Source organism: Monodon monoceros, unplaced genomic scaffold (genome assembly GCF_005190385.1).
Source record: "Monodon monoceros isolate NGI ecotype Baffin Bay Population unplaced genomic scaffold, NGI_Narwhal_1 Super_Scaffold_3, whole genome shotgun sequence".
In the NCBI taxonomy this organism is placed as follows: Eukaryota; Metazoa; Chordata; class Mammalia; order Artiodactyla; family Monodontidae; genus Monodon; species Monodon monoceros.
This window is the reverse complement of record NW_021703780.1, coordinates 70,457,385-70,475,102: the sequence shown is the minus strand read 5'-3', so window position 1 is coordinate 70,475,102 and position 17,718 is coordinate 70,457,385. Positions and strand designations below refer to the sequence as shown.

The following is a 17,718-nucleotide window of genomic DNA, read 5'->3' as shown; positions in this document are numbered from 1 at the left end:
AACTAAGCCCGTGCACCACAACTACTGAGCCTGCGCTCTAGAGCCCACGACCCACAACTACCGAGCCCACGAGCCACAGCTACCGAGCCCTCGTGCCACAACTACTGAAGTCCGTGCGCCTAGAGCCCGTGCTCAGCAACAAGAGAAGCCACCGCAATGAGAAGCCTGCGCACCGCAATGAAGAGCAGTCCCTGCTCGCCGCAGCTAGAGAAAGCCCGCGTGCAGCAACGAAGACCCAACGCAGCCAAAAATAAAATTAATTAATTTTTTTAAAAAAGCATTTAAAAAAAAATTGCAAGGGGTGGGGGAGAGTTGGACTCAAATAGACCAGATGTGGATTGTCATCCTGAGTTCACCATTGACCTGGGTTTAAATTCTGGAGCACCATTTATTAGCTGCATGACCTTCAGCAAAGAATCACCCTCTCTGAGCCTCAAGTTTCCTCATCTATAAAAAAAGGGTAGGAATCCTCACCTCTTGGGCATAGCATAGCAGGGCTCTAAAGCCCCACTCACAGAGCCCAGCACATACAAGCAACAACATTCATTCATTAAGCAAAATTGTTGAGGTTCTACCATGTGCCAGTGTTGGTGAATCCATCAGTGAACAGAACAAATAGATATCCTTGTTTTCAAGGAGCTTACCTTCTATTGGGAGGAAACAGACATGTCAGAAACAAACCGGTAAATGATATCAAATAGCACATGGTGAAAGAGAGCCAGAGCAGGGGGATGGGCAGTGGCAGGGGCACTGGAAGGAATGTGGCTGCTCTCCTCTCTCTCAAGGCATTCCTCTTCTTTGGGTTCTTCCTCCTAGCAGTAGTCACTTTTTCTCCACCAGCTCCAATCCTCTCATCTAATTGTGACCAGCTGTACTGATGACTGGTAGGGGTGCAGGTATGGTGTGTGGTCAGCACTGTCATGAACAGCCCCCCATGGCTTGGGCCTGGTTGGCTGTGAGCTGTCTCCAGGGCCAGCCAGCTGCTAACCATACCTCTGTCCAGCATTCTTTATTTCTTTGGGATTCTTCCTTTCAGCATCCTTCCCCTTTCTAAGTGGAGTTTTAAAAAGACAAAATGTTTGTTTTAATCCATCCAAATTAAAGGTGTAAATCTGAAGTTTGATTGGTCAAAGAGCCACTCAGTCATTATTCCTAAAACTGAGCAAATGCATTCCCTCTTCTTAACTAGACTTAAACTCCAAGAAGGCTGAGTCCATCTGACTGAAACCTCCCTGCAATGCATGATTTGCATGTAAACAGCAGGTACAGTCCCCATAGTAGAAAGAGCTCAGGTTTTGGAGTCAAACAGATCTGATTTTGAATCCTAGCTGGGGAGGTACCTTAGCCTCCCTAGCCTCAGTTTAATCATCAGCCAGATGGGAATAAACTCTCACCTTTCAGGGTGGTTGTGAGGGTCGGAGAGAACTCATCGGAAGTACTAAGCATGGGCAAGTATGTACGGCCCCTCTGTGATATACATGGTGAACTTCATCCCTGTCCCTTCCCCCTTAGCACCCAAGCCCAGCAATCGCTAAGGAAAGACAAAACCAGGAATTCTTAGAGATGGAGCTCCCCTAGTATAGCTCACCTCTCTCTTTTTTACCCCCAAACTGCAACAGAAAAACAGTCTCCAACTCTGGGAAATTTTTCAATAAAAACATAAAAATATGTTCAATCTTATGTTTGAAACATGAAACTGAAATTAAGATGTATTTGTTCTTCCTATCAGATTGATAATAATATCCTATTGATGAGTGTGTAGAAAAAGGTACTATCATATACCTTTCTGGAGACTATGAAGTTGAACAGACTATTTGAAGGTCAATTTGCCAGTACTTATCAAATGTTAAGAAGTTGATACTTCTTAGACCAAGGAATTCTACTTAAGGAATCTACTTTACAGAAATACCACCATAAATACATAAAGGATGTTCACTAAGGCACTTTTTATAATAACCAGACACTGGAAATGATTTTAATGTCCATCAGTTGGAGGTTGATTAAATCCATGTGGTCCATCCAGACTATGGGACACTAACTCTGTAGCCATTAAAAAGAATGGGTAGAGGCTCAAGAGGGAGGGGATATGGGGATATACATATACATATAGATGATTCACTTTGTTGTACAGTAGAAACTAACACAACATTGTAAAGCAATTATACTGCAATAAAGATATTAAAAAAAAGAATGGGTGACTTAAGAGGTATAAACTACTATATATAAAATAAATAAGCTACAAGGATATATTGTATAGCACAGGGATTATAACCAATATTTTATAATAACTATAAATGGAGTATAATCTATAAAATGTTTGAATCACTATGTTGTACACCTGAAACTAATATAGTGTCGTAAACCAACTGTACCTCAGTTAAAAAAAAAAGAATGAGTGACTTTGGACAATGGAAACGTTTTCAAGCTAGAGGTAGTGGTTGCACAACACTGAACCTACTAAAAACTGCTGAATTGTTCACTTTCAAAGAGGTTAATTTCATGTTATGTGAATTTCACCTCCATAAATTAATATTTTTTTAAGAGTGGGTCTTATATTCTAACATGGAGAGACATGTTGTTGAATGAAAAGAGAAGACATTCTGTTTTCTGTGAATATCAGCAAATGCATAGAAAAGGTGTGGAAAGACCTCGAACAAACTTATAGCAGTTACTTCTAGGAAGTGTACTTGGGAAAATGAGGGGATTTGTACTTAATTTTATATATTTTTGTATGAAAATTTAAAGTTAGCCTAAATTACTTTCAAACTGGTGGTGGAGAGAGGGGACACTTGAAGTTGGTCAGGGGCTGACACTGCAACAAAGAAGGCGGTTGATTCTCTCAAGTGAAAGTGGAAAATGTCTTTGATTTTGAATCTTCTTTTTTGTGTTTTCCTCTCTTTCTGCTCTTTAATTCCTGCCCCAGCTGGCATCAGAACCGCAAACTGAGATGAGTGAGTTACTTGGTGACTCACTTTGCTTGTTTTGACCTTTCCGTGCCTGTGGCTAATTGATTTTGAGTGCTGGGGGGATCTGCAAGCATTAGTCTGGTCACTGTTTATAAAGGCCTGTTTTCAAGAGATCACAGGGATTTGTGAGATACCATTAGTAAAATGCATTTGGAGCAAGTACTTTCTTGACCCTCACAGGGCTGGTCCAGTGATCATGAGCTCATTAATGAGCCCAGGAGCTCACAGGTGCCTAGGCCAGCCTGAGGAACTGTGTTACTGCTTGCACACAGAGCTCGCTTCCTGCTTCCAGAGGTTGTGGTGATACCCTGAAGCCCCTTGGCAGTTTCTTTTTATGTTTTTCATTTATTCATTTTTCTAGAATTATACAAATTTGTAAACTAGGGTGAAAATTACCTATAACGTCATCAGGCAAAAACAATAGATTTGGTGGCATTCCCTTTGTATCTTTGCTCATGTGCATTTTTTCATAATTATGAAGTGTTAATACACAGATTTTAATCCTAATTTTATTTTAACTTACAAAGAAGGGATTTTTAGCTGTTAAAAGTATCAGAATTATCTTAATTGGCTAGATAACATTCTGTCAAGCAGATGAATTATAACTTGTTTAACAATGCCCTTATGTTGAATAGTTCTTTTAAAATTTTCTTTACTTTCTTAAATTTTATGGTTGAATCTCAAAATATTTGGAAGCTACCTTATAACGTCTCAGAGATGACGGCTCATATGTCACATGCAAAGTCAGTTCCTGCCCTCAGGAAGTTTATAATTCAGAGCAGGTGACCAATAAGTATAATAAAATCTGATCATCATTATATCAGAGAGATGTCCAAATTGTTCTGGGAAAGGATGGGAGAACACTGGTAAAGGCTTCCTAGAGGAGGTATTTGAGTTATATCCCAAGGACAGTTAGGAGTTAGCCAGCAAGGCAACGAAAGAAAAGCATTCCAGGAAAAGAAGGCTGCTTGAAGGAAGCACAGCAAGTGGCAAAGCGTGGTACATTTAGGGAATGGCAGATAGCCTAGTAGGGCTGGAGAATAGGGGGCTCATGGGTGAGTGGCAGGAGGTGATTCTAGATAGATAGACTGTGGTCAGATTACAAGAGGACTTCTGTGCCAAAATAAGGAGTTGGAACTTCACATTGAAGGCCATAGACATGTGGCCACAGCCATGGCAGGGAACACTTGCTAAATAAGAATGTGGCTTTTCAGCACAGCAACACCTCATTGCTTTGGCAAAGTTTCCAGTAAGTGTGTTGAAATCATCTAGGATGAAGGCTGAATATGATGCATTCAGCTGTCTTCTTGATCATTTGTATTTGTCAAGAGAAAGCACTGTGGTAGCATGTTTCAGCCACAGGGGAGGACTTTGGATGATTAGACCGCCCCAAAGTCTACCAGGACCTCTTTGTAAAATAAGAACATAACTTGGAACAGGCATCATTTGCTGCCAGGATGGTAACTGACAGAGAGAACCACAACTGAGGCGAAGGTAAACAGAAAGAGGAATGTATCAGTATTAGCCCTTAGTCTTAGTGGCTCTTCCTGGCTTCAAGCACACTGAGATCCAGGGGCTGAGTGTGGGTAGAGCTTGCTGCTTCCCTCCTTCCCTCCGTCAGACTCTCTCTCCATCCCTTATTCTGTGTGTCCCTTTATTCTCTCCTATAGTAGACACACTCTTCTGTGTGAACAGAGAGAGCTGCTTCAAGAAACTCCTGCTTATGTTATTTCGTGAGCTTACAATCCCAAAGGAAAAATCTTCTGCTCTTTCTTCCATGAAGCACACAGCAAATTTCAGGGAATCGCATGTCCCCCTCTGAACCAGGGTGGTGGAGTACTCTGATTGGTCAGGTCTGGGGGAGCCCACCCAAACTATGTGAGAGGGGATACCCAAGGAGAGTAGGCAGTGTCCCCAGAAGGATGAGGAGAGTAGGAGTACTGGTCAGATGTTCTTTTGCTTTTTTTTTTTAAAGGACATCCACTACTGTTAACCTTTGTTGTTCTCAAGAGCGGAGGTGTCCACGGGAGAAAAGTAGAGCTCATCACTTGTCTGAGAGCCGCCTTTGCGCATGTATTTGACCTGAAATGTTTTTGTGCTGTGGTACACTTGGTTATCCCGGTCTCACAGAACGGATACTCCCTTCAAGTCTCTGAAAGCGGCCCCTTGCCCGATTTTCCTTAGCACGTAGGCACAGGACAATGCCCTACTTCCCACAGGCCTTGTGACATTGTCCTCTCTTTCTTGCAAATGTCTGATTTATGCTCTGTCAGTAACAGGAAGCCACTCAAACGATCCACCCAGTCCTGCTGCTGCCCCCGTGATGGTTTGTTTTTCTCATTGTTTAGCGCTCCATCAGCTTCCGCAGCGAGAGCCGCCCTGACCTCCTCGCCCCCAGACCCTGGTCCAGAAATGCCGCCCCCTCGAGCACGAAGCGGAGAGACAGCAAGCTGTGGAGTGAGACCTTCGACGTGTGCGTCAATCAGATGCTCACGTCCAAGGAAATCAAACGTCAGGAGGTAGGCTGGGACCCCTGGAGTTGCCCGTGTGTCTAGAACAAGGCACACTGAAGGCGACAGCCAAGCTGAGGTCTACACCGCGGTCTCCAAGTCAGTTCTTCACTGCATTGATAGAAGGACGACAAATGGGCATGTCAGACCTTGTAAGGAGCTGAGAAACCAGCATCCAGCTGGGTGGGTGTGGCCCTGACTTTTAAAAGAAACTGATGTGGGGAAAAAAAAAAAAAGACACTGATGTGAAAATCTGAATTTACAGAGAAGATGAATCAGGAAGTGTCTGTATAGGACCATAGAGTTCACAGAAATAATCATTTTACTTATATTTTAATAGCACCTTCTAGAATATTTTAAAATATTCAGTTTATGAAACTTTGATCCAGTTTTGGGGAAAACTTTAATATGGAATGCAGTTAATTTCATTCCCTGTAAATTTTCTGTATCAGTAGCCTAGATGGCTATGATAATACTACTTTACAGAGAACTTGTCATGTGCCAGGCTGTGCTAAACACTTCAAAGGTGCATCATCTAATGAAATCCTTGGAATATCTATTTTAGCAGAGAACCTGACGCTGGCAAAAGGAGTACTTAAAAACTTTCTAGGTCTTTGACTTCCGCAATTCTTTTCTAGGACTTTATCTGCCAGGCACACTTGTACACAGATGAAAAGATGCACGTGTAAGGTTATTCATCACAGTAATGTTTACAATAGTGCCAGAAAGAACCTGAACATCTATTACCAGGTCCTGGTTCCATAGTGAATGTGCATACATTCTGTAACTATAGAAACACGAGAAGTGATGATATGTATGTATGGCTAGGTGAATAAAGCAAGGCACAAAATAGGGTGGTATAGTATGCTACCATTTACGTAAAAATGAGTGTGTGTGTGTGTGTGTGCGCACACGCGGGCTCGCATATTTGCTTATAGACGCATAAAATATTTCTGAAAGGACATGTAAGGAGCTGGTAACGTTGTTGCTTCCTGAGAGGTGAACTGGGTGGTGAGAAGGAGGAGGTGAGAGGGAAGTTTTCACCATGTGCCCATTCCTACACTGTAAATTTTGAACCATGTCAATGTTTGTCTATTAAAAAATGAATAAATAATTAAAAAATAATATGTACACTGAAAAAATCATTTGCAGAAATATGGCAGAATCTTAACAGTGGTTAACAAATGGTATTGTGGATAATTCTAAATTTTCCTCCTTATACTTTTCTGTGTAATAGTGTGCATATATAACTTGTACAGTGGGAAGGAAGGAAGGAGGGGGGGATTGATTCTGCAGATGAAGAGATTACTAAGGTACAGTGAACACGAGGTCACCCCCCTAGAAGGTTACAGAGCTGGAGCGGTGAACCAAATCCCATGGTCTTCACAGCCACGCTGTGCTGCCCACCCCCTCCACAGACGCCTGACTGTGGTGTATCCCAGTGTGGGGTTCTGTGGTTTTCCTCTCTTGGGGGCCACATTGCGCTCTGGTAAGACAGACATACAAGGAAATCTGAGGAAGGTCCAAGTAAAAATATTTAATTGTACTGCAACCACCCCTGTCCTCGTTTTGATAATGCTCTGTAGTTGCCACCATTGGAGGAAGCTGAGTAATGGCTATACAGGACCTCTCTGTATTATTTTTGTAACTTCTCATGTGAGTCTAATTATTTCAAAATAAAAGGTTAAACAAAGTAGAGTACCAGGAGGGCATGACATGGAAGCTTTACTGGGGGCCTTGAGAGGGGTCACCATGCACTGGCCTCCAGTGCAGTGTTCTGCCTCTGCCCGCTGGGCCAGGGAGCACATTCATTGTCCTGCTCTCCACCAACCCCGGGGATGGAGGTGTTCTCCAAGCCTGCTCACCTCTTCCCTCTGGTCTGAAAGAAACGTAGTAGTCACCACAGGCATGTAGTTCTTTAATAACATAAAGTTTGCCAACAGTTGAGACTGTCAGATGAGAGAGAAAGAGTGTTCTGCACATCATCGCTCTTAAATTACGATGGCTTAACAGAAGCAAATCATTGCGTCCATTTACACACTCTTGCACACAGCCAGCTCCTGTAACTTTATTTATTGTGCAGTGCGGGGCCAAGAAGTAAGTTAGAATGAATTAACTTCACCAGACATCTAGAGTGATAAAATATCGGATTCTTCCTGCAACACAGCCTTAAGACAAGTGGCTGATGGGAATAAAGCTTTCTGTTGAGATTTTACCTTCTGTTGAATAGAAGGAAGACAAATTGTGATGGCCCAATTAATAATAATTCCATGCCCATCACTGAGAACAGACCCCGAATCATTTATTATGATTGCCACTCACAAAAGAGACATGGAATCCATGGCTCAGACTCTAATTATTTTACCTAAAATAGTTCCATCTTGTTCAGCTGCATCACAATTGTGTAAATGAAATATGACTTGTTGGATTAGAAACATATGTGGAAACTCTTTCTCCCACAAACAAATAGGCACATTACACAGAAGTTTTGCAAAATCTTTTCTTTGTAGGTTTTAGCCACTAGATGCAATTGCTTCGGTCAATTTAACTTTTTAAGAATCCTTTAAAAATCCTTAAGAGGGCTTCCCTGGTGGTGCAGTGGTTGAGAGTCCACCTGCCGATGCAGGGGACGCGGGTTTGTGCCCCGGTCCGGGAGGATCCCACATGCCACGGAGCGGCTGGGCCCGTGAGCCACGGCCGCTGAGCCTGTCCGTCCGGAGCCTGTGCTCCGCAACGGGAGAGGCCACAACAGTGAGAGGCCCGCGTACCGCCAAAAAAAAAAAAAAAAAAATCCTTAAGAAATAAGTAGATTTGGGGCTTTGAGCATCAGTTGAATTTGGTCTCAAAAATGAAAGGAAAGTTCAGTAAATGTGTTTTACCTTTCCTTGCAGGCCATCTTTGAGCTTTCTCAAGGAGAAGAAGATTTAATAGAGGACTTGAAATTGGCAAAAAAGGTACATTCGAATCCAGTGGTCCTTTGAGTCACCTCCTGCTTTTTTCCTCTGAGTAATTTCACAGTTCTAAGATTGTGTTTTATTAGTACTCATTCTATGACTAAGAGAGGTCATCAAAAATTGAGAAGAACCTACAAACCAAGTAGTGGGGAAAATGTCTCAAAGCAGGAAGGCTCTAGATCTGGCACCATTAGGGGTTCTCCTCTGCATGTCTCTGATGCACCTGAAAGAATACTTCAGTTTAATCAGAAAGTGTTCATCGGGCCTGGCTTCACATGCATTTCATTGTCCTAGAAGTCTCACATGCAGGTCCCCTTCATCCCTGGGAGAGAATGTGTAGACATCTGAAACTGGAACCATGTCTTAGAAAGTCATTTCAATCCCGTAAGTGGGTAAAGTGGTTCATTGAGGCAACTGCACACTATCATGTAAGTTAGCGTCTTTTATATGGAAACTTGTTTTTAATCACTTTGTGTGTGGGAAGGGAGAGGAATTTCATGCCTTGTAGTCTGTGTAGTCTTGACAACAGCCTTCCTTGAAAACCTTTCCATTCCACTGACCCCCATGGAGGATAAAATCCAGAATCCTTCATCTGATACTCACAGCCTCCTTGAAAAATCAGAGGGTTGTAAAGATACTTCCCTTCTTTTAAGTGTCCTTAGTCCAACTTTATGCTAATGTCCTTAGTCCAACTTTATCCCATCTGTAGCATTCCTGAGAAATGGCTATCCAAGCTTTTCTTGGAAGCAGCCAAGAAACTGAGTTTTGGGCAGGGCTGAGGAGGAGGAAGTTGGGGAGGACAAAGAAGGCATTTAGGGGCTTCCCTGGTGGCGCAGTGGTTAAGAATCCGCCTGCCGGGGCTTCCCTGGTGGCGCAGTGGTTGAGAGTCCGCCTGCCGATGCAGGGGACATGGGTTCGTACCCCAGTCCGGGAAGATCCCACATGCCGCGGAGCGGCTGGGCCCATGAGCCATGGCCGCTGGGTCTGCGTGTCCGGAGCCTGTGCTCCGCAACAGGAGAGGCCACAACAGTGAGAGGCCCGCGTACTGCAAAAAAAAAAAAAAAAAAGAATCCGCCTGCCAATGCAGGGGGACACGGGTTTGAGCCCTGGTCAGGGAAGATCCCACGTGCTGCGGAGCAACTAAGCCCGTGCACCACAACTATTGAGCCTGTGCTCCTGGAGCCCGTGCTCTGCAACAAGAGAAGCCACCGCGATGAGAAGCCGGTGCACCTCAACGAAGAATAGCCTCTGCTCGCCGCAACTAAAGAAAGCCCATGCGCAGCAGTGAAGACCCAACGAAGCCAAAAATAAATAAATATAATTAATTTAAAAAAAAAAGAAAAAGAAAGCATTTAACTCTGGGAGACATCTTTCTGGTCATAAGTCCAACTCCTTCTTCCTGCATCAAGATTTCCCTTTTTCACTTCTATCCTTTGCTTTGCTGGTCCTACCTTCCTGGAAACCCTTCCCTTTCCTTTCAACCATCCATATCCACCTATCTTCCAGAAGCAAACTCAAGTCTCAGTACTTTCTTCAACAGTACTTACGGCCTCCTTCTCTATGCCAAGCAGCTCATCTTTAAATTCTCCCTTAGCCATTCTACCTCTAATTCTCCAATCCTCTAGAGCAGTTATGATTTGATGAATTTTTGCTGCAGTGTGATAACTGTCCTATTTTTAATCTTGAACTATTTTTTAAACATATATTTAATTTTCCATGCCTTTTGTTTTTTTAATCTTCCCAATTAGCTTTATAAAACTCCTTCAAGGCAGGGACTGTGCGGTCTGAGTGTTTGTATTCTATTGCAGTGCCCTGGGTATATTTATGTGTTCATGTGGTTTAATTGTCATTAATAAGAGGTAATAAGATTGGCAGAGATTTTGCCCTCTTTGCTTCAAATCCATAGTAAAGGATACCAAGCACCTTTTTTTTCCCCCTTCCTTTACTTAGTTTAAATATGGACTAATTGAAAAATAACCTGCTAGTAACTAATTTTGTATAAAGTGGGAGTTTTTCAAGCTGCTAGACCTTCAATAAAGTTAATTTTTAAAACATTATACAAATCAAATCTGCGCTATACTTAGGATTTGTGCCCTTTCCGAGATGTAAGATATACTAGAATTTTAAAAAAAGAAGCTTTAAAAAAATCTGCTTTGGTTTATCAACAACCACAAAAGGCTCAAGGCAATGCTGGATTCTCATCTGCTCCAACCACACCCATCTGCTGTTTGTGCAGCATTATGGGAGAAGTCGTGGGGAGAGCCAAATATTTTGTTATTGCGTAGGGCCTCTCAGAAGGCATTTACATTAACAACTTACTTCCTCTGATTTTAAATGTTTGCCTCCATCTCTTGCCCTTCTTGTGCAGGCCTATCATGACCCCATGCTGAAACTCTCCATAATGACAGAACAAGAGTTGAATCAAATTTTTGGAACACTGGACTCCCTGATTCCTCTACACGAAGGTATAATTTTGTTCCCAGAATGAGTCTTGACTTGTAGCCTTGAGTTGTCTTATAACCAGTCATGGTTATGTAATAATGTGAGTAACCCAGAATCTCCCAGCCCTGTTCATATAAGCATTCAAAATAAGCATTCTGTTTGTTTTTTTACCAGACCTCCTTAGTCAGCTTCGAGATGTACGGAAGCCCGATGGCTCAACTGAGCACGTTGGCCCCATCCTCGTGGGCTGGGTAAGAAAAGTTCTCTGGTCTTGATTGAAGATAAATTTCAATAATGTAGACGGAGTTTCATTTTAGCAAGACTCGTTTTATTGGCACACACTGGTTTCACATCAGAAAAAATTAAAATAGCAAATTTCTAGTAAAATTTATCATTACATTTAGCCTTTATCTCCTCAAAGCATGGAAACAATTTTTTTATTATTATAAATGTACTGCATTTAAAGATAACATGGCCTTTGTACAATAAAAGAAGTAAAGGCACACGTGAAATTGTTACTAGTTTCATATTAAAGAAAGTAAAACTAGTTAATATTCACATGAGGCCAATTATGAATATAATTATTACATTTTTTATTCTAGTAAAAATTTATGTACAGCTTCCTGTCCATCACTAAGAAAGCTTTTATTCATGCTACAAAAAAAACCTCTTATGGTCAAATGTCATTTCATAAATGTTGTTAGTGTTTAGCATATATCTGATCCTAAGTAACTTCTTAGGAGAGCTGGCTATTATGCTGATCTTTATCCCAATATAACCCATACCCTTTCCTAATTGAAGAAATCACCTGTGACTTTAGGTTACGGGTTCTAATTTATGGTTCTGGGGCTGAACTGGTGGTGTACTGAGTGCATAACGTGGTTGTTCAGTTGTAATTTATTTTAGACAAGGCATGCACTCTCTATTTTGCCACAGTCCCCACCACTCCCTGTTATGCATTTCTGTTTCCTTCTGTGAGCCCTCGAGTGTTCCACCCCTGCTCCAGGTTAGTTCAGGAGTCAATTTTAGCACTGAGGCTAAAATATCCCAAGGGTATCTGAAAGGCAAGTAATGTTGTAAGATGAATAATTTAGAAAACATGCCTTAATATTTCAGGAGAGATCATTCATCTTACATTTTTGACTTTGATTTTATTATGAGCCAAGTTAGATGTCTTAACTTCATTAGCCCACAGATAAATTTCTCTAAAGAGAGTTAGCTAGCTGGAGACAGAGGAAGTGTAATGAGAAGAGAGAGTCTGGCTCAATCTTTCTTAAACTTCCTCAGTCTGTGGATTGCTTTGGTGGGAGTGAGGGCACAACTCCAGAATAACATGATGACCCCTCTGTTTTTGACAAGATGGCAATGTAGAACTACAAGGTTTCCTCAGACGTCATATACAAATTGTCAGTTCATGCCAGAAGCAAAAATGAACGCATTTGCCTTGTTACTAATTTTTTTTCTGAAATAAATGCACTTCATTAGGAAATTAGTTTGATATGGGGTTAGATTTTGCAGTCATTTTCTGTACATACCCCAAAGAAGTTTGACCATGCCGGTCCATTGCTATCTGGACACTTCCCACATCAAATGGGAACTTGCAGCTTGAAGAGTAGCCTAAAATTAAACAACTGGCCCACTGTTACCAGACCTCATGAGAAACAGTCCTTATTCATCAGGACCGATGAGCAGTTAAATGTTTTCCCTCTTTTAACTGCAGATGTGTCCATGTGAGTGGGAATTGTAAACCAAGGGGTACATCTGTTTGAGTTCTGGTCTTTTTAACAGAACAAAATAAACATCTTAGTGGACTTTGAATGAGAAAAGTCAGAGCCCATTCAACCCATGAAAAATTGATTTTTTCCCCCCAAAGGAAAAAAGTGAAAAAAAAAAAAAAAACCTTTTAAACAAGTGAGTTTCCCAAGTGAGAGCCCTGGCCAGTCCTTTTGACCTTAGAATGAATCAATTACTTTGAAGACCTTAAACAGAGTGGTGGGTTTTTTTCAGGGAACCACCCTCATTACTGGGGATCAGTAACCATAGGTTGGCGTGTTCTCATAAGCCTCCCCTTCTCATAAAGAAACAACTTCCCAAGTGACATCTTCATGCTAATGTTTTTTTCAGTAATGAGGTAATTTATCAAGTCTCCAAGGCAGCAAGTTCTCATGTTAATTTGGGTTCTCATTAAATTTTCATTCCAAAGAGAGAGGCAGGGTACACGGAAGCAAAAAAATACATTTGCTCTATCACTTTTCATGTTAGGAAGATAGAAAGAATTTCTTTAAAAAAAAGGCTGAGAGTTTCCCTTAGAAATTCTTGATAGTCTACTTAAAGAGATGGTGAATAGTTGAGAGCTTTTGAGGGTGGTGGGGAGGCCAAACACATTTCAGACTGGTTTTGCCTCCAGCTGAGCAAGTAGTTTTGTTTCTCTCAACCACAGTTTCTTCAATGAAAATATTCTAGGGTTAAATATTAATATTAATAATAGCTATTACTTACCGATTCTTAACCAGGAGCCAAGCTCTTGTTACACTTTCTGTCTGCCATATCGCAGTATCTCACTAAAAGAGGACATTAGTATGTGCATTTTGTAAGTGGGGAAACTGAGGCTTCTGAAGGGTCACCTGACTATTAACTGTCTGAGTTAGGCTTTGAACATGATACTCCCTGGTTCCAGAGTCTGTCGTCTTAACTACTGAGTTATCACAGCGTATTTTGGAACCAAGATGTGTATATTCTTCATTCCCTATCTAGTTAAAGGTCACCTGTGGCTTTTTCTAGCCAGTGGGCTGAACCAGATAGCTTTTCAGGTTATGCTCAGGAAATGAGCACCTTGTGAGCAGTGAACACAGGACCAGAGCCAGATTTGGTTGCCATGGCAGCAGAGGCGGCAGGATCAGAGAAGGTAATGGTCCATTGGACAGCAAGCGGCCCATGTGGTTGGGGTTCCTTGATAGTTTACATCTGATGGTTACTACTGATTTGTTTCTCCGTAATGAAAACATTGGGCATTTCCAGGTCTTTTTAAAAAGCCAGGAAGTGGAAATGAAAATAAGAGGGCCTGAGTCTCTTTTTAATTAATTCTGAAGATCTAAATTACAAGCCACAGCGCCACATCTGGAGAGAGAGAGAGAGAGAGAGTGTGTGTGTGTGTGTGTGTGTGTGTGTGTGTGTGTGTGTAAGTACCAATCATCATTACTTTCAAATACAACATTGAGGAAAGAATTTCTGTAGCTCTTTTTAACACAAATAGATGGGTTTTTTTAAATAACATGTAAGGAACGTAGACATTTCCAAGGAATGTTAAATTCGACAGTGAACTTTTAAACATTACACATCCAGGGTGTTTGTGCGTGCATGTGTGTGTGTGTGTGTGTCTGTGTGTGTAAGCACCAATTATCATTACTTTCAAATATAACTGAGAAAAGAACTTCTGTAATTCTTTTTAACACCAACAGAGGTTTTTAATAACATGTAAAGAAGGTAGGCATTTCCAAAGAATGTTAAACTCAACAGTGAACTTTTTTTTTTTGCGGTACGCGGGCCTCTCACTGTTGTGGCCTCTCCCGTTGCGGAGCACAGGCCCCGGACACGCAGGCTCAGCAGCCATGGCCCATGGGCCCAGCCGCTCCGCGGCATGTGGGATCTTCCCGGCCCGGGGCACGAACCCATGTCCCCTGCATCGGCAGGCGGACTCCCAACCACTGCACCACCAGGGAAGCCCAACAGTGAACTTTTAAAACATTACTTTCATGGTATCTTGTTTGGTTTCAGTCACTGAAAATAATTTCAAATAAAGGTATAAAAGAAGTAGCAGAATAGTTAAACTTTGACCCATTGTTCAGATGCTGCCACAACTTATTTTTAAGCTGTGTTCACAAACCATCAAATATTACCTAATCTGGTAATCCATTAAACATTCTTTCATTTGTCCATTCAGAATACAAACTTTGAATGTTTATTGTACAGTAGGCCCATTGCACAGTACTAAGGATGCAGAAATGAAAGACCCTCTTGCCACTGTCTTGCAATGAATCCCTCCACAGAGGAGGTGTTATGGTAAAAGCGGCTTCCTAGTTCAGGGAGATAAGCAAACACAGCAGGGCCATTGGCTGCATTTTATTGCCTCCAGTGACTTTCTGGAAGCTGACAACCCGTGCATGAGGATGCTATCATAGGGAGAAGTGGAAAAGGAAGATGAGCAGCGCTTTCACTGAGTCTCTGACTCCTTGTTTGCACCATGTGACTGATGGGACATGTCAGGGAAAGTAGTATTTCTCTGGAAGGAAAATAGTGGACTTGAAGTATTCCAAAGTCTTTAAGCTTAAATTGTTCTTTGCATGGAATTGTGATGTTAACCATTAGGTGTAGCCAAGAATCATTCTGGCCTGTCAGAACTAATTTAAAAGATGTTTCTAAATGCTTTCTGCATCTAATTTTTTAGTAATTATACTTTTGCTTTAACTTCTTGGAGTTCTTTATATTTGGTCCGCCTTGGAATCAGGTACCTTAAAACTGATGTAGAGGTGCTTGCACTGGGCCATGCAAAGGGCTAGGCTGTGGAGTCTGACTCCTTTCTTTTTGAGCCACTAAGTCTTCTAGATTAGTTTCTTATTAATAATTCTAAAAGAACCTGTATTTAAAAAAATATAGGAGACTTTCCTCTCACCAGATACTTTTGAAAGTTTAGGACAATTCTGTTTGCATATGCAATAATTCCAGTTTAGGAAAATTCTGAATTGTGTGCATATACAGTAATTCCAGTTCTTTTGTGTCTAGCTTAGATTGGCAGAAATGCAAACAAATTATTGAGGTGTTAACAATCAAGAAAGTAAACATGCCACTAAGAAAATAACTTTGTGCAAGCAAGCAGGAGCTTAAAGCACTATCCATTGCCTGCCATTTTAAAGATTCCATTTCTGTCTCCTCCAGCCATCTAGATAAAGGAATGTTGGCCAGGCCTGGAGACCAGTTAGGTTTTGTTCAGTCCCAATGAGTGATGTTAGCATGTAGCTTCAGAGCACAATTATTTTAATGCTCCAACCCTCTTTTAATGTTCCTTTCTTAGCTGCCTTGTCTCAGCTCCTACGACAGCTACTGCAGCAATCAAGTAGCTGCCAAAGCTCTGCTGGACCACAAAAAACAAGATCACCGAGTCCAAGATTTCCTACAGCGATGTTTAGAATCCCCCTTTAGCCGCAAACTAGATCTCTGGAATTTCCTTGATATTCCAAGGAGCCGTCTGGTGAAATACCCTCTGCTTCTTCGAGAAATCTTGAGGCACACACCAAATGATAATCCGGATCAGCAGCACCTGGAAGAAGCTGTGAGTTTGTTTCTTTCTGTCTTCCCTTATTGTTTTCCCCAATGGCTAGAAGATGAAGGGTCCCTGGGTACGAGGACTCAGGAATCTTGGGTTCCAGGCTTGGCTCTGACATTAACCATGTTTTGATTTTGCAAATCAGCACTATTCATAATCTATAAAGTGCAGTATTTACATGAAAGGCACTCCAAAGTCCCTTTAATTCTAAAATTTCTTGATTCTATATAGGTAACTCTACAATCTGTTTGTTAACAGTTGCTGATTGTGAGGGTTAAGATCTCTGTGGAGATTTTAAATTGAATAGCTTTGTTTAGTTAGCAAATGAGAGTTGCCTTTTACCTTTTACCAAAGCCCATTTGTGAAGTCAACACCCATTTAAGACCCAGCTCTCCTTGGCCCCAGATTGAAACATGCAGACTAGTCAGACCTACTCCCCAGCAACTGTACTGAGTATGGGGCTGGGTGGTTTGGGAAATACGGATTCTTCCGTAGCAGGAATAGAAGACCAGGAAAAATGGGGTCCATATTGTGAGACTATGGTGAACTGTGAGCATTCTGCCCAGAGAGCTCAGTTCTGATTGTGGTGCTCTGCGGGGCAGGGCACAGGAGATGACAGGCCCAAGGAGCAAATGGCCTGGGCAAAGATGTGAAGAAAGGACAGGACAGGTCATGCCAGGGAATGCCATGGATCAGTCTGCCTGGGGTTAACGATACTCAGAAAGCAGCAGGAGAAGGGGCAGAGGGTGGTGGTTCACATTGGTTATAGGGGGTTTAAAATATCAATTTGAGACATTTTTCCTTTGTTGTGCTTTTGTTTTTTAAGTAGCTTAGATTCAACGTTCAAATCCCAGCTCCATCACTGACCAGCTGTGTAATCTTGGACATGTTACTCTTCATCTGTAGGACAGGGGACAGAGGAGACTAGGGACAGGGAAGCAAGCTGGGAGGATGCTGCGGTGATCCAGATGTGCGGTCTTGGCAACCTGCTTAGGGAGTCAGCAGTGGGTATGGAGGCTAAGAGACCAGTTCAAAGAGCTCATTCCCTGCCTGGATCTGGGACAATAACAGAAGGTGATATGCAAAGGTGATTAGAAAATCAGAAGCCTTGAGCCTGTGGAGCAAACTGCCTATCTCTTCCCAGAGAAAGACTTAACTTACTTAATAGTAAGTAGTAACAACAACAGCAATAATAATAGTAACACCTGCTGACATGTAGAGTGAACATCTAGTAAATCAACTTTATGTAATTTCCTTATGGGTTATGTATCTCATTTAATCCTCATAATAACCTGTGAGGTACCTGTTCATGTTAGGGCCATTTTCCTTTTCCAGATCAGGCTTGGGGGTGCTAAATAACTCACCCAAGTCCAGGGCCAGCAAGTAATGGAGTTGATATCTGAACCTTGTCAGTGTAGACTGCAAATCTTATGACTTTTCCACTTCTTTATGATCCTATGGAGCTGAAAGCCTGGCTACTTCTTTAAGCCCCTGTTGCCTTTGGAATTGCAGAGAGCTGTCTAGCC

General features: G+C 41.9%; 1 protein-coding gene across 6 annotated transcripts in view; it reads left to right on the top strand.

Annotated features, from left to right (window-relative positions):
* ARHGEF3 (Rho guanine nucleotide exchange factor 3) overlaps positions 1-17,718 on the top strand; it is a 303,522-nt gene that overhangs the window by 270,972 nt on the left and 14,832 nt on the right. For all 6 annotated transcript variants that reach the window (XM_029243387.1, XM_029243386.1, XM_029243388.1 and 3 more), the window contains 5 exons: positions 5,315-5,485; positions 8,368-8,430; positions 10,799-10,895; positions 11,047-11,123; positions 15,941-16,198. In XM_029243387.1, the coding sequence (XP_029099220.1) occupies positions 5,315-5,485; positions 8,368-8,430; positions 10,799-10,895; positions 11,047-11,123; positions 15,941-16,198 (666 nt within the window). The remainder of the gene's footprint in view (positions 1-5,314; positions 5,486-8,367; positions 8,431-10,798; positions 10,896-11,046; positions 11,124-15,940; positions 16,199-17,718) is intronic.